Source organism: Embiotoca jacksoni, unplaced genomic scaffold (genome assembly GCF_022577435.1).
Source record: "Embiotoca jacksoni isolate LCO1_2020_lvr unplaced genomic scaffold, fEmbJac1.0.p SCAF_62, whole genome shotgun sequence".
In the NCBI taxonomy this organism is placed as follows: domain Eukaryota; kingdom Metazoa; phylum Chordata; class Actinopteri; family Embiotocidae; genus Embiotoca; species Embiotoca jacksoni.
Window position 1 is genome coordinate 1,072,740 of NW_027185417.1, and position 16,971 is coordinate 1,089,710.

Genomic DNA, 16,971 nt, shown 5'->3' on the forward strand with positions numbered 1-16,971 from the left:
TTTATAGTCTGCTGTTCCTTACACATTAAACAAACGGGATATATTGCGTTGATTAATAAGATTGGATTTTTCGACGCTGCGGTTGGAGTCAGGTTTCGCCGTTTCCCCCGTTTTCAGTCTTTATGCTGAGCTTAACGAGCTTTCTTCTGCATCAATATTCACATTGAACTCTCGACAAGAAAATGAATACGTACTTTTCACAAAATGTCAAAATTATTAAAGGGGAAGTAAAAGTGGGAAAACTGGATGTTTGGGTAAATCAACATTCTGAACATACCCGTCGATGTTGTAAAAGTTCCTGAATTCATGTCAAATCTTTTAGATGTCCTTTGGGTCAAAATCATTTCCATTTTTAAATTAAAAAATATCGGACAAAGGACTTAAGACTGAATCAGCATGAAAATATTAATATTTAAACGGATCAAATATTTATATTAAATAAAAATCATGGTCCCTGAGTTTGAATGAAGGAAGGGAAACTTGTAAAGCGTGGACAATACTTACACGTACATGCCCCTGTCATACTGATCGTGTTCCTGTTTGCCTGAAGGGGGCACTATGGCTGGGTGGGGGATCCCTGTGGGATGCATGCTCGACGGTCCGAGCATCAGAGAGTGAGGGAACCTGGTAAAGGGAGTGGAGGGGGGGTGGGTGGAGGGAGAGGAGGGTGGAGAACGGTCAGCGAGACGCAGCGAGTCGGAGGCTGAGAGGACGGCGAGCGTCGAAGCACAAGCAAGAGTTGAGGGGAAGCAACGGGCCGACAAGCGCGGAAAGCCTCTCTTGGTGGATCATCTCAGGGCTGAAAGGTTTGTGTGGTATCGTCTTAAAACTTCCAACAGCGGTTTGACTGAGGAAATACAGGCTGTATAGACCGATAAGAAGCTCTTTAAAAGCGTAAAATCTTAAAAAGTTGGTGTTCATAGCAATCACTGAGGTCAAACTGTGCGAGTTGCTTCTATATTTTTTTTGGGACGCAGCAGTGATGTTAATATCTGTCACCACTAGAGGGCGTTCAAGCATTACTGAGACAGGGGCTGGGAGATGATGCGGAAGAGGAGGAAGATACCTTTTTCCATCTCAGACCTTGACTTGTTTGAAGCCTTTTATTCAGTTAGAGCACTAATGAGCGCGTCTTAATTGTCCAAAAGTAATTTCACCAACCACCACATGTTCCAAGTCTATTAATTCGAGGACAGTGAGAGTATTTTGCTTCATTTTTCCAGAAGTTTCTCACATTAAGCAAAAAAAAAAACAGATGCTTTATGTTTTGGCACTTTTACAGAAGGAAAAAAAAAATTAAGCAGCAATAAGCATCAGCTGCTGGTAGCTTGAAGCAGCTAAGTGTGTGTTCGGGTAAAAAAAATAAAATAAATCAAAATGTATTCGTATTGTCTGTTTTTAACCTTCATCTTTCAGGAGCTATTAAGTGGGGTTTACTGCACCTGACAAGTTCAGGTACTGGCAACATTGTGGGTTCTTAAACAACCAGTGGCATTAGACCATCATGGTGAAGAAACCCCACCTGTCTGCAATAACACAGGTCTCCAACAAACAACATAAAAGGTTGGTTTACTCTGCGTGGCCGTGGCCTCGTGTTCGTGGCCAAGCGAAGACGCAGCATCTGTGTGCTGCAAGCAGAGACTTTCATTTTGTGTGCGAGATCCTAAACAATCATTCAAAAGAGTCACATTTGCCTTGTAAAGCATGCTGAGAAAAAAAACCCCCAAAAACACTGCAACTCAAACTGAGAGCGGAGTCACACTCGTATTATTAATGTTCTTAATGTTAAATTTAGTTATATTTCTAAGTGTGATAGATCAGGCGCACACAAATAACAAAAAGCAGAAAAGAGCTTAAAAGTAGCGATAAAGGAAGCAGTTGTCCTAATGGTGGAGTGTGTTTCTATGTGTGTGTGTGTGTGTGTGTGTGTGCGTGTGGCCTTTCTGAACCAGCAGCAGCGATTAGCTTGGCTCGGCTCAGTTTGCCTGGACTCAGCGTGTTTTGGCGAAACGTTGAACTGGTCCTGTTTACAGCACACTGGTTCCACTGACTTTTTACAGCAGCCGTCCAATGAAATGTGACGAAAGGGCCCGGACACGAGTTTGCCATGATGAATGGAAAACTCCTGCTCAGGCATTTTAAATGTGCTATAAACGGGAGTTGATGATGCAGAGCATTGCCTTTATGTTTTTTTTTTTTTTTGTTTTTCCGGCCGGGCTCGGCTCTGTCGGGCCGGCCGGCCGGCCGGCTACGGTACCTGCAGTAGGGCGAGGCGCTGGGGAGATTGGAGGAGTAGGACGGCCTGAATCCACAGGGGGACAGGCCAGGATAGACTGGCTGGCTCTGCCTGCCACGGCACAGCAGAGGGGAGAGACGGTAGCAGTTGGTGCCATTTAGCTTTACAGGTACAAGGTTTTTGTTTGTTGTTTTTTAGCCCTTTAAATCTACCAATATCTTAAACCAAAAGCAATTTCATGATTAAATTTGATGAAATTTGGAATCAAGACAAATGACTCTATTGTAATACAGAAACTTTGGAAAACATCCTGCACAAACACTTTCCAGCTCCGGTGTTGATGATTAGGCAGCTGGAATGAGAAATAATAGTAAATTTTCTGAAGATGATTTATTACCCGTGAGCTGCTTTTTACAGCCCTCATTACTTAATATTAACATAAACTGTCTATCATTCTTTTAGCAACATATTCAGAAATGTTTTCAACAAACCTTCAGTTTTCAAACTCTGCCTTTGTTTTGTTTTTTTCTATTTGTACTCTTGTGCGTTGAGGCTTAAATATGTTAAATGTATGTATGTGTATTAATGTGCAAACATTACAAACAAAGTAATATATAAACTTCAGGACCTGTGTGTCACTTGATCATTCTTATATAAAGTTAATTCACGAGGCTTAATGCCTCTCGTGATGCTCTGATGCACGACAATCCCCCGTGGAAAGACTGCATCAGCACTGTTGACAGCTGTGTGTCAATAGTTGGCTCACTGGGAGCACAAACACTCACGCACACTTACACTCACTCACACTCACACACACACACACACACACACACACACACACCGTGGGAGGTCGAGGGTGGGGATGGGGTGCAGGGAAGAGCCTTTGATATGTAGAAAAACCACACTTCAACCTCCTGAGAGCCAATACAACCATCCCCCCCTTTCCACTGATTCATGCCTGTGTTTCAACATATGCGCGCGCGCACGCACACACACACACACACGCACACACACACACACACACACACACACACACACACACACACACACACACACACACTCTCCAATCCACATCCACCATTTAAACCACCTTTACAATCATCATCCATCACATGAGCTGATCTCCTTCTTCTTCTTAACTGTATCTATTCTTTAGCCCCAGAAGGCAGCGCTGCACGTACAGTAAAGCCCAGCAGCAGAGGCCCCGAGCTGGGAAGAGATCCAGAGATTACTGGGCTCAGCTCCTGGAGGACCGCTCGCGCTGTAATCCTGTTTTAACCGAGGTCACGCACTCCAACTCGGGTCAGGTGTTGTTCAGAGAGAGGCAGCTCAAACTAAATGGCCACGCACACACACCGAAATCTCACAAGCTAATAAACAAACAATCCATCAATCAGTATTGTTTATTTTTTCGCTCCGTGGTTTCAACATCGATCCTCACGCAGACCTTCTGCACACACAGACACACACACACACACACGCACGCACGCACACACACACACAAGAGACTCGGTGCAAACAGCAGCTCCTGAGTGACGGCACAAAAATACCTCGTGTGAAAGGCATGGCTGGACAGAGGTATGCTGGGAATGAAATGACAAGCTACACAACCTGCACCGCTGTGCCGCTTAGCGCCATGTTGTCGCTCGTAGTCAAAACGTGGGACCGAGAAGACTGCTAAGTGATAGCTGCAGTCAAAAAGGGCAGAGTTTGAAAATGTCAGCAAAAAAGGAAAAAGCTTTTCGATGGATCCAACAAGACCTCTCACTGATAAAAGGAGCAGTAGTCCGTACAATGTTACTTCCTTAAAGTAAACAGCGAGCATAAAATGGGAATTGGGGCTTTTATTTTCCGACTCAAACTCCCCAAACTTCAACCACGCCGCACTTTGGATATTGAAGATTAAAAAGATATTTCGGCAACACAGGCGGAACATTTTGCTCCTTAAATCTCCAATTCCTGCAGTAAATTGCCTTTTTAAATGCAATCTTTTTGCCGAGTTCCATGTTATAATGGCCAAAGTTGAAAAATGTGTCACTTCAAGCTATGATCTTTGGTCCATAGGAGATAAAGAGGCTTCTGTAACACACCGTATTTAATACTGCGAGGAATCCACGCAACCACAGCGGTCGCCCCCTGCTAAACTGCATCACTACAAAACAACAGAACACATCTCAGATAATTCCTGACACCCTCCTGGTCTGAGGTTACTGACCAAGAGGGGGAGGGCGTGGGAGGAGGGGGGGGGGGTGTGGAGGTGGTCAGGGAGGGACAGGAGTCGAGACCAGGCTAAAAACACATCCCAACAACAAAAAACAACAGTTTGACATTTTATCCGCTCATTCTCCGTGCTCTCCCCTCCTCCTCTTCCTCCTCCTCTTCCTCCTCTTCAACAAAGAAGCCCACTACGAGGGGCCAAAACAAGCAGATAATCTGGGTTAAAGGAGATTAGCTGTTAATAACACTTGTGAAATTCCATCGTGAAGTGCTCTCGTCCGAAAAAGATAATACGCCTGTAAATCACAGACTTGGGAGAAATGTCTGGGGGACGGACAGCTCGTCTTACAGAAACATGAAAAACTGACATAAACACACACATGTAAGCAAACGCACACGCAAACTTTTTCCAGCTTTCATCCCAAATCTCCATGACATTTGATGTAAGCCTTTAACTATTCCTGCAGGGGATTTGCGCAGGCACAGATACTGTAGGTTGTAATAAATGGATTTGTGCTGATCCATAAATCAATGGGAGCCTGACATTATAAGTTCACAATCAGCCAGCGTGACATCGAGAGCTCACAATCAGCTCTCGAATTGACGGAAACCTGAAATGAAACGACATCAATGTGGAACAGATGTGGCCTGTTTCAGGCGTCCCATCCGGCACAGCTTTCTACACCGCCGCCGCCGCCGCGACCCTCCACCAGACTATTATGAAAATCAAATCACAGCGTCGGGGATGAAAGCCAAAAAACACACGCACACATTTTGATTTATAGTTCGGGGGTCTTTGAGCGCTTATTAGAGGCTGGGATCAACATGAAAGTGCCAACATTTCCCAGAATCCTCCACATCCTGAGACACACAGCTGAGCTGCATATTTAGATGTGAAGGTACTATTGTGCTCACTGCTGCATCTTTTTTTTTTTTTTTTTCCCCCTCCGAGATGTCATCTTGGCAACATCGTCCAATTTTAAATCACATCAAGTCTCTTTATTGAAAATCTGATTTCGGTCAGGGAACAAAACAAAACAAACACGCCCTCTGAGGACTCTCTTGTGACCGCACGGATGTAGTCGCAGAGTTTTGTGTCCATGTCACAACAGCACCACTGCGGTTGACATTTCAGTGCGATTTTTTTTTTTTGTGCAGTCGTCCGCATTCCTTCTGTTTTGACCAGAAGCCACCAGAGGAGTTAATAATCCAAAACAAACGGGATCAAAGAAAGGGGTTTCCATGACAACGTGACCTTGGGTTAGCTACTCTTGACACCAGGTGAGCCGGTGATGTATGTACCATTGGCCGAGGTCAGAGGGCGTATGTGTAAGCAATGCTGTGAAATGATGATGATGATGATGATGATGGAGTTTGAGAAGACGAGCTGATAACTTTTCTTTAATCAATTTGAAAAGTGAGTATTTGTGGGTTAGCATTAGTTACAGGTTACCTCGGATACAGAAAAAAAACGTTCGGACTAAAGAGCAGAAGCATATTTGTCCGGCCGTGACGAGCAATACATTTAATTGTCAATTATTTTTGCAGGCAAAATGTTTCAAGAAGTATTAAAAACAGTGAAAAATGTCCTTCGCAATTCCCTAAAATTAAATGACATTCATATTCCTTGTTTGTTCTGACTGACAGTCCCAAAAAAAAAAAAAAAAAAGAAGATATTCATTCACTAATGTGAAAAATATTCACATTTTAGAAGCTGCAACGAGTGAGTACATCCACAGCGCAGCGCTCAGTTCTCAGAGCGTTTTTTATTGCCCCTCTTATGTCCTCATGTTTAACATTTTGTTACTCAGTTATTAACACCAAAAACACATAGAATCGGTTTAGGGTTGTAATTAATGTTTTATTTTCAATACTGGTTAATCTGTGAATGATTTTTAGATAATTGTTTGGTCTCTAAAATGTCATAAAAAGTGAAAAAAGTCAGAAGTTACTCGTTCAAAGGGCTCGTCGGGTCTGATCAACAAAACCAGAGTCGAGTCAGCGATTTTGCTTAAAAAAAAAAAAAAAAAAAATGACGCAAATGATTCATGTGTTTGTGTGTGTTTGTGTGTGTTTGTGAGAGAAACCCACCAGCTCATGGAAGGAGTGATCTGTCCGACGCCGCCTGGAGGGAGGGAGTAATACCCTGAGAGGTCCTGGGACTGGTGCCTGTGAACGCCTGGACACACACACACACACACACACACACACACACACACACACACACACACACACACACACACAATTTTAATCACAGTTTCTTTTTTTACTTTACGTCATAAGACAGCACAACCTTAATAAATGTTGTGACTTGCTCTGTGTTTGTGTTTAGAGACACACAGTTGTTAGGTGAGGTCAGCGGCCCCTGGCCTCAGTCTGACGGGCTATTAGTGCTATTAGCAGCCTGGGAACCTGGAATTAAATGCAGGGATGGCCTTAACACAGGTCACACGCTCCAGCCTTGCCACACTGTGTGTCTGTGTGTGTGTGTGTGTGTGTGTGTGTGTGTGTGTGCGTGTGCGTGTGAGCGTGGGACTCTCCACCGGGAACCGACGCTGCCATTTGGCGTCACCGGTTTATTCAACACGAGTCCGGGGCTGCGGTCAAAGTGCCCACATTTTCAAACACGCAGACAAACAAGACAGTTTCACAACTCTACTTTCAGCACGAAAAAAAATGAAAAATATGTTTCCGACAAAAGCAACACAGACATGTCGACTCTCTGCCCTCGCACACTAGATATCCAGCCTCCCCCCTCTGACTGTCTCCCTCTTTGTGCCCTTTCAAAGGAAGTAATTTGTCAACAGGCAGCACCTAGCACTTAGCGCGGCCCGGCTGCTAACCTGTGTTTGCAGCAGAGGAATGCTCTAGATGACTGTAATTTGGCCGCGGCTCCGGGCCTGTTTCAGGACCCTGAGCTGCCATAAATCTGGATGACAGGAATGCGACTGAGTCAGTCGACCTGTCTCACCACTCCGATCCGACCTCCCATCCCTCCGTCTGTCCCGCCACACCCTTCCTCCCCGTCTCCTCCCCTCGTCCCTTTTTCTTGCTGCCCTCCACCCGTCCGCTGGCCAGACTCTCCTCGTTCCTGCCCTCCGTCTCACCCCTCCTTTACCTTTTGCCTCTCTTTTCCCTCCCCTTGCTACAACCCTCAGCTTCTCTCCCTCCTTCATTACAGACCTCGGCTCTTTTCTTTCCTCTCTCATCCTTTTCTTTGTCCGTTCCCACAATTCATCCGTCCTTAACGTCCCACCTTCATCTGTTCCGCTTGTTTCCATTTTTGTGCATTTATCATCAGAAGTTTTCAGAAGATTATGTTTCCAAAAAAAAAATTACTGTTTCAATTATGCAGGTTGTGTGAACAAATAAGCTTCACGTTTCAGTCCTCTGAAAAACCTCAAGTTGAAGCTTTGGAAGACTTCATTTTTAAATGAAACACTCGTCACGTAGCGAGCTAACTGAGCCAAACAATTAACATCTAAAATGTTTTTTTTGCGAGCACATGAATCAAACTTGTTTACAGCAATACAAGCGACTTAACAAGCGTTTAAATAGTTAAGATGTGATCTAAGCCAAAGTCACCGACAGCATATGGATCAGACAGACACAAGCAGCTGAAGGCGCCGGTGAGTTACACTACAGACGTGTGGTACAAGTATTGTAAGAAGGGATAACAAACTATTAAAACAGGTAGAATGGACTTTCATCATCATCATCATTAGATACTCAAAGTTCAACATATTAAAAAGGTGTTTATCAGGGTGAATTCCATTTATTGGAAGCACACAAAAACAACAACCAAACAAATGGACATCCGATTACAACGACGCACAGCCAGGCGCTAGAACATTTGGCGAGTTGTGTCTGCAGAGTTGCAAAGTGGAACATTTATTTTTAATATTGTGTGATTCATGTTTGGGGGCCCCCAGTATAGTTCGGACGGACATGAAGCTGTCCTGGTTGAATCCTCAACACAAAAGATCGACGACCGTGTCAGAAAATACGAAGGTCAAGGTACGAGTCTGCGTACATACAGACTTTGATCCTTTACTAACATTCCCAACGTGCATTTCGGCACAAAATATCCAACCATCGAGCCGTAAACCCGCGCTAGGAGTGCCGCTAAACAACTATGCTGCAAAGAGAAGAATTTACTTTTAGATTCTGGTTCGATTTGAGATGAATTCCGCATTTCCGGCGCCGCTTTTTAGTCTGAAGAGCAGCTGCAAAGGCTTTCGAACTCTCTGCCTCTCCGAGGCCAACAGTGGCCGAGGCGAACGGGTGTTGGGAGTGGCAAGCTGACAAACGAAAGAATTCTCAGAAATGCATCCGAAATAATTACATCTGTTGGACACGACGGACATTATCCAGGACGTATTTAGTCTCTCCTCCAGACACTTTGTAGCGTGCAGGATTGTGGAGCTTTAGTTTAACTAAAGGTGAAAAAATTTTCATTTTGAGAACGCAAGTTTGTTGTACGGTCCTGTCTCAGAGATGAAATATAAAAAGCTGTTTACATCTTCCTTTAACCTGAGCTTCATCTTCTCACCGGCATCACCAACACGGGCAATTTTGTTTTTTGCCAGAGGGCGAATGTCAGCCTGAATGTGCCCGTAGGCAAATATCAATACTGCATAAGGTTAGAAGAGAACTGTAACATTTCTTGGAATCAAATCTGATGGACAGAAGAGACTGCCATATTAAAACTACCCATGACACATATTAACTGCTAAAGAGTACTGATAAATATTAGCATTAATAACAAGGAATACTTCTCGAGATATTGAGATGGTTAACTCCACATCCGTTTTCGAAATTACCCATGTTCCCTAAAATGACTGTATGGCAAACATCAAAACAAAAGTCCTAAACGCAATGCACACAAGTTTCGTTTCTGCGGTTAATCGTCATGGAAACATAATGCCAGGTTTCTGTAAGTCACGTTTTCGCCTCGGCTTCGACGCTGTCCGCCCTGTCGGCTGTTGGGAAACCTGAAGGGGAAAATTAGCAGCAGTAATGGGGCAGTTTTCTTTGGAATGCCCCTTTTAAAGCAGCCGCCTAATAACAACGACGGCAACTATCTCACGGTCTCCATGTCAGCGTCGGGAAACACTTCAAAGGGAAAGCATTTGAGTCAAACTGTCTCGGCGCGGACTCGGTATCAGAATGTGTGCGTATTGAACCGAGAGTCGTGGAGATGAAAATAGTATTCCTGCACTGATAACGTGCTGTGGTGGTGCTAACCACTGAGAGTGAAAGCACTGCAGCATCTGAGCCTTTAAATGACTTGACAATCAGCCTGTGTGGTGTACATAAAAGGGCCAAAGACCAGCAGAAACTCGGTAGTGTTTTGTTACAGTAAGAGAGGCGACAAATTTAACTCAAGTACTGGAACAATTCTTTTTTTTTTTTTTTTAAGATCAAACGTCGAGTAATAGTAAAAAATTTTTTTTTTTTTTTATAATGTAAAACTGCACGTGATAAAAGTCATATCTCGTGACTGTTTTTATTTGTCGTATTATTCATCACATCTCATTTCCAATACAGTTCCCTTTTCTCATGTTGCCTGAGTGACTCACTCAGGCTGTCAACTCAAAAATGAAAATGTAAAAAGTTAACACGAGCACAAACAGACAGTCAGGACCCAATCTGTAATATTTTACAATGTTAGATCTCTAATTTAGATAAGATAACTTATCCGTTTTAACTTGTGTATGCCAATATTAATTTTTGCCTTTATATTTTGTATTCATGTGTGTTTTAGAACATTTACAGTAATTTCCCTTTAGATCAAATAGAATATCATCCTAAACGTCGTGTAAACAAATATTTTTTTCACTCAAATACTTCGAAAGCAAAAAAATTACTTTCATAGATATGTTCTCCAGTAACGGCAAGAAATTTTGTCATAAGCACCGAAAGGATTTAAAATAAAACTGTAAAAACTGAAACTTTTAAAACTAAACTTATGTAAGAGAAATAAAATAAGATAAGCTCATAAAAATCTGGACAAATAAAAAATAAAACAGTTAGTATTGTTAATTATTATTAGTATTGTTAATCTGACAAAGCTTTTAGCTATTTTTTTTTTTTTTTTAAATGTCGGAACATTTCTTGAAATAAGCGGGTACTTTAAGTATTTACTTAAAGAGTAATATTTATTACTCTTAACGAGAATAAAAAATGTTGGGGACTATTTTCATCTTCGGATTAATACACATGGCGCCGTAGCAGCGCGTCCGGAGAGCAGCAGGACGGTGTGTGTGGAATTAACTCAAAATTGTAGCTCATTTATTTGTTTTTCATTTTTTTTGAACATCGGTGGAGCTCTACGGCACAGAGAAATTGGAAATATCAGCCTTCGGCTGCATAAAAAAAAAAATACTTGTCAGAAGGATCAATTTATTGGATTATCGTTTTTGGTAAATTCGTGGGCTTTATTGATAAGAGAAATATAGTACGTCCCTGAAGCGGCAGTAGAATAGCACCCTAAACTAAAGCATGCTACATGCAACGAGTCAGTCACACTCCTGTTCGTGTGTACAGTAAAACCATGAGTCATCCAACACTGTACAGTCAGTGTCGATCCTGCACATGACGGCGTGGCCGTGTGCAGACACGTTTCACTTCTGCTTATCCACCTTCATATTTTATAATCTGTTGACCGAGCCAACAGTCATATCTGACAGAAACATTCAGAGCAAATGTGACGGCGCTCCGATCGACTGGGCACGAGTCCGCTTCTCGACCACGTGTGGCGTCACGGCTGAATAAAGAAGCGACTGAACTGACCAGCGCAACGTCAAACGCAAGCAGACAGAAGGGTGCACTGCAGCCTCAGACGCGCCTGCATTCGCCATCATTAAATTGTCTGCTATTTCTTTTTCTAATATGGATTATTATAATTTGTGATCAGTCAAATCTGCGTGACAACCCGCCATTAATTGATGGAAAACATAAAACGTAGTGCGGCAAAGAATTACGAGTGTTTTAAACAACTTTTGTCTGAGAAAATGTCTAAATAAAACAACACAACATAGTCTGCAAATAGATGTATATTTCCTGGTGAATATGTAATGAGAAAATAAGATGCCGTTCACTTTTGTTTCACCAAAACCTTGAAATTATGATTCTTTCATCTGTCAGACAAATTGACAATGTCTTATATAATTACAAGACAGTTTATCACTCAGCCGAGGTCCAACTATTTTGTGTCCATGGGAACAGAAAAAAAAACAGGAGTTTAAAAAACAACAACGAAGTTTTGCCAACAGGCTCTTTGGTTACCTCGGAAACTGGTACCTTCGCATTCCTGTCATTGTCACTACACGTCTGTAATTTTAAGACTCCGGCTGCATTGGTGCGAGGGGGATGACATAAAGCGGGGTTTAGGTGTGACAGCGTCTGCAACTCCGCTGCCACGTTAACGCGAAACTGCACCGCAGCTAAATTTAGACCTGGGATTAGGAAGATCTTTATGTCACCATAAATGTCTGCAGATACTTTATATTCTAAGAGGGCTGGACCGTTCTGCTGCTCCTGATGCCAGAGAGCTTTAACCCCCTCGAGCCGCTGCAGTCTGCTGCGCACTTCAAGAGCCAATTTTAAGTGAATGAAGATACTTTTAGTGTCTGAGAGGGGGAATGATGCAACATACAGACAAGAGTGCACATCGGTGAAGTTGAAATCTTACTAGATTTAAAATTGCGTTTTTAGGCGGCGGGTGAAGAGAGATGGTGGGTAGGTTGATGGAAACAACACAGGAAGTAAAACATGCAGTGAGAATAAGTGAGAGCTGTGAGATGAATATACAATAAAGGTAAAGGGAGGAAGAGTGTCAACTTCAAGCAGCAATATGACTCCCACTGTTCACAAACCCTCTCCCCCCCCCCCCAAAAAGAAAAAGCAACATTATAATAGCACCACTGTTACAGTGGATGATAAATGTAAAGGGAGAAGTTTATCATCAGAGAGTACGATGGCAGCTCCCACTTTTATATTCGAGGTAAAGTTGTTCATGCTGGTGTTATTTGTCTCCACCAGCTATGAATGTGAAATATTGGAGTAATCGGATAGTAACACCGCTGAGTGAGCTGACGTGGGTTAGGAATAAAGGTCTAGAGACTTTCTGCTGTTTTAACGCAGGTGAAACAATTCGGATGGATGACGCTGAGCGGACGGGCCGAAGCCCGATTAATGCTCCTTGTAACGACAAACACGGCGGAGGAGTGTTAGTGGTCAACAGCCGGATTCAGAAGCATCGACAATGAAAACCTGCGTACAAATAATGCGCACAAAAAACACAGAACAAACTGATAACACAGACTTTGGTGACCCTGAACTATTCCCTGGTGTTACATATCGACATTTGATGTGTTGCACGGCGATTTTTACACTCTAAAAGAAATGAAGCAGTGACATGTACCTGACCAAGACTGATCACAGGTGAAGAAAAACCGCCGAGACTAGAAAGAAATTAAGTTTTGCACACCGGCAGTGTCAAACAATGAAAAAGAAGTGTTTTTATTGAAGTAAATGAAATGTTTGGCCTGTTCTCAGACTCGATCCCTTCTCGTCACCTTACACGCTCTTTCACAGGAAAATTCAAGCACAACTCTGTATCTAGCAAGGAAAATCCCTCTTTTGGTTAAGCTGGTCACGACAGGTAGACACATGCAGTGGATGTGTCATGAAGTGGGGAGTTTGGGAACTGGTGATCTAAACTTGCAAAATCATGAAATATTTCTATGAAACCTGTTTTTGGGTCGTGTAATTTCAGCTCTTTTACAGCTTTTGATTGCGTCACTGAACAGTGAATTCATCGAAACGCCTCAGATCGTCTCTCAGTACTTAAGAGTTAATCTTCGAAATTTCTGTCAACGAGTTCCGGAAATATTTTGATCCACGTTAATCCACTGACAGGAAAACGTAGGTGTGGCGAATGATGACATCGCTGATGAGGTAACCCGTACCTGTGACCAGCTGATGAACGATAGGAGTGAGGCCAGGCGTGTGTGTGTGTGTGTGTGTGTGTGTGTGCGTGTGTGTGTGCGTGTGTATGTAAAGGTAGTTATATATTCAGGTGAAATGGTCTGAGAGAGGTTGTATGCAGCAGCCAGGTGTTGGCGGTGTGTGTGTTTGAAGCAGGTGGCTCAGTCTGTCATTAAGGGCTGAGTCACACAGTCATGGAGAGACACACAACACAACACAACACGACACGACACGACACACACACACACACACACACACTAGACCAGACAAGGAGAGTGTGTTTGTAGAGAAAAAGGGGGATTTCCAGAATGAGCAAGCAAGAGATTGCCTGAGGTCACACTCTGTCTAATATCTAATCAGTGGTGCTAAAAAGACTTTTGTTCCATCTCTTGTTTCTGTTTTGTTTTTTCTTCTTCTTCTTCTCTTTTCTCCCGTTTCTATTTCTGGACCCACTGTGTTGTCGTCATCGCCGTCAAAATCCTTCAGTTATCTCATCCGGACTCTGAAACTTCAGAGAGTTTTTAAACGCGGTCGATTTCATGCTCAGCTCTATTTGAACTTCGACCTTTGTGACATAACAGGATAACCCAACTGCCGACCTCTGCATGCACTCTCATATATTTTGAATATTTAACGGTTTTTTTTCTTATGAAGAAAGTTGTTGCGAGTTGAATTAAATCCTCATCATCATTAGGTACGCTCCATAATCTGAGTTTATAATTATTTTGTTCACTGAGGAGCAACGTTTGATTATAAATCCATCAACAGATTTGGTCTGTGAGGCTGCAGGGAGCATTTCTCTACACTTTACAAGCACAACACAAAAACAATTAACAGTTTCCTATAGCCTTTCACACACGCGCGCACACACACACACACACACGTGTTGAACCCATTCATATCAGGCTCTTGTTGTTACTGTTAACAGAAACTCAAGTCTGCAGTTTAGGTTATACACTTTATATACAGAAACCACAAAATTACATCAACTAATTAATAAATAAAAGTTATCTTAGTTTAGTTTCTATGCAAGACACACACATGCACGCACGCACGCACACACACACACACACACACACACACACACACACACACACCCTCAATCACTCGCTTGCTGCTATGGGTTCACTTTCCATTTCTCATTTCTCTTGTGCTCTCTTTGTCTCTTGTTCCCTGCCTCTCTTGTGTTCTTTGTCTTATTTTCATTTTATATATATATATATATATATATATATATATATATATTTCTGCATGATATGATTCTCCTTTGCTCTCACCTTGACATACTTCCACACACACTCGTGTTGTGAAGCTCATACTGTGACAGATCCCTGCTCTTTAAATAAAACAAGGCGCCCACTCACACCTGACTGTGATTGAAAACACTTGACTTTAATTTAACCTCTAAATGAAGTGCCCATCCTTGAGGTTTACATACTCTTTCCGTCCATACAACCGTAATATGGGATCCTTTTCCAAAATAATTAAATGACCAAGTGTAATATTTTTGTCTTGTTTGAATAATTGGGTTCTCTTTATCTAGTTTTAGGAGTTGTGTGCAAATCTGATGATGTCTTAGGTCATATTCATGCAGAAATATAGCAAATATCAATATCTTAAGGGTACAAAAACTTTCAAGCACCACACTATCAAACCCTTTTAGCCTTTGGGCATCATGAATACATTCAAAAGTGAAATGGCCAATAGCTGAGATGTCTTGAGGACCAAACAACCCTGCCACCGTTTAGGCTCCGCCTCCAACAGGGCAAAAAAACCCTCCTACAGTGTTTAAATGTCAGGGTGTGTTTGTTTGTGACTTCCAAACAGAGTTCAATGTTTGTATGTGCAGCGCTTGCTAAGGAGAACCTTGTGTGTGCTGCTGCGATGGTTTGTGCGATTGTCACCCTAATTGTTTCCATCTTTTTGTGTGTGTGTGTGTGTGTGTGTGTGTGTGTGTGTGTGTGTGTGTGTGTGTGTCTGTATGTGTGTGTGTGTGGCTGGCGGTCCCTTCAGAGGAGTAGGCCACTTCAGAGCAGCCGTGGGACCGCCACAGGCTGATGGAGCCGGTGCTGCCACTTCACACACTGTGTGCGTGCCTGACTGTGTGTGTGTGTGTGTGTGTGTGTGTGTGTGTGTGTGTGTGTGTGTGTGTGTGTGTGTGTGTGTGTGCGCGTCTCCATGTGTGAGGGGAGAGGAAGAGAGATCAACAAATATTGCATGTGTGTATATGAAAGAGAGAGGGGACAAGAGTATGAATATATTCCATTTGTTATATTTCTTGTGTGTGTGTGTGTGTGTGTGTGTGTGTGTGTGTGTGTGTGTGTGTGTGTGTGTGTTTCTGGTAAATTGACACAACACTCGTGTGTGTCTGTGCTGCATCTGTGTAGCCGTGATGAATGATGTGTCGACAGCACAAACGGATCACACTGTGTCTGGATGAGGATTTCAGCAACAATTCAGCAGCTGTCTGGATTATGTCTGAGTTTGTTAGTGCATGTAGATGTGCGTGTGTGTATGTGTGTGCGTCTGTGTCACCTCTTAAATCTGTCCACCTCGTTTAAAAAAAAAAAGAAAAAAGAATTTAGCATCAGGAACGACAGCTTGTGTGTCTCCATGTGCATGCCTACAGTGCCTGTGTGTACGCAAAGTCTCTTGTGTGTAGTCAGGTATATAGTGTGTGTGTGTGTGTGTGTGTGTGTGTGTGTGTGTGTGTGTGTGTGTGTGTGTGCGCGCGCGTGTGTTCCCACCTGTCTTCTGGCTCATGTCTGTGGGCAGGTGTGGAGGACTCGGGCTGAAGTGGTCGTTGCCGTAGGGCAGGAGGGACGTCAGCGGGTGCATCCCGTGAGACTGCTGTACCACCGAGACTTTGTTGGACTGTTGGCAAAACACAACGACACAAAAAGAATGACTTTAAACAGGAATGATTTTGTTTGATTGTCCGAATTAATACGGAATTAGTGAGACACAGGGGTGGCTTGAGGTGAAGCCCAAACATGAGCAGAAAGTCCTCGGTTTAAACATGAAATGCAGCTTCAGGCGGCACCTTCGTGTTTGTTTTTTTTTTTTTTTTTACACCCGCTCGTTACCGTCACGTGTTGCAGTGTAGAAACGACAATCCAAAATACGGGTTCAATTTGAACACCCAAGCGGCGACCAACAGTGATGTCACCCGTCGGTTTGTGAACTGCCGTTATGAAGCTTCGAGATCAAATAAGCTTCAAAAAGCCATGTTTTTGGGAGGGGGTGGGGGGTGTCTGTTTGATTGACAGGCCTGTGGTCCAGTCAGGTGTCTGTTCTTCATCCAACTCACTGATAGCAGAAAAATGACTACGACAGGCCTGTCAATCAAAAACACAGCTTTTGGAAGCTTATTTTTGAATTCATGACGGGATTATTTTCAGATGGACTGCCAGAAAACTAATAAGAAGTAGGGACCTTCTAGTGGCACTCGGTGGTATTGCAGTTTAAAGCACTTCTGCATTGGCACAATTTTTCAGACCCGGAAGCTACGTCCACTTTTAAAT

At 43.0% G+C, this 16,971-nt stretch overlaps 1 protein-coding gene across 10 annotated transcripts in view; it reads right to left on the reverse strand.

Annotated features, from left to right (window-relative positions):
• tcf7 (transcription factor 7) overlaps nt 1-16,971 on the reverse strand; it is a 72,054-nt gene that overhangs the window by 11,515 nt on the left and 43,568 nt on the right. For 7 of the 10 annotated variants that reach the window (XM_069174890.1, XM_069174888.1, XM_069174884.1 and 4 more), the window contains exons 4-7: nt 16,195-16,321; nt 6,545-6,632; nt 2,258-2,347; nt 505-624 (exon numbers count right to left, since the gene is read on the reverse strand). In XM_069174890.1, coding sequence (XP_069030991.1) covers nt 505-624; nt 2,258-2,347; nt 6,545-6,632; nt 16,195-16,321 — 425 coding nt within the window. The remainder of the gene's footprint in view (nt 1-504; nt 625-2,257; nt 2,348-6,544; nt 6,633-16,194; nt 16,322-16,971) is intronic. The other 3 variants (XM_069174886.1, XM_069174885.1, XM_069174887.1) reach the window with 2 other exon arrangements.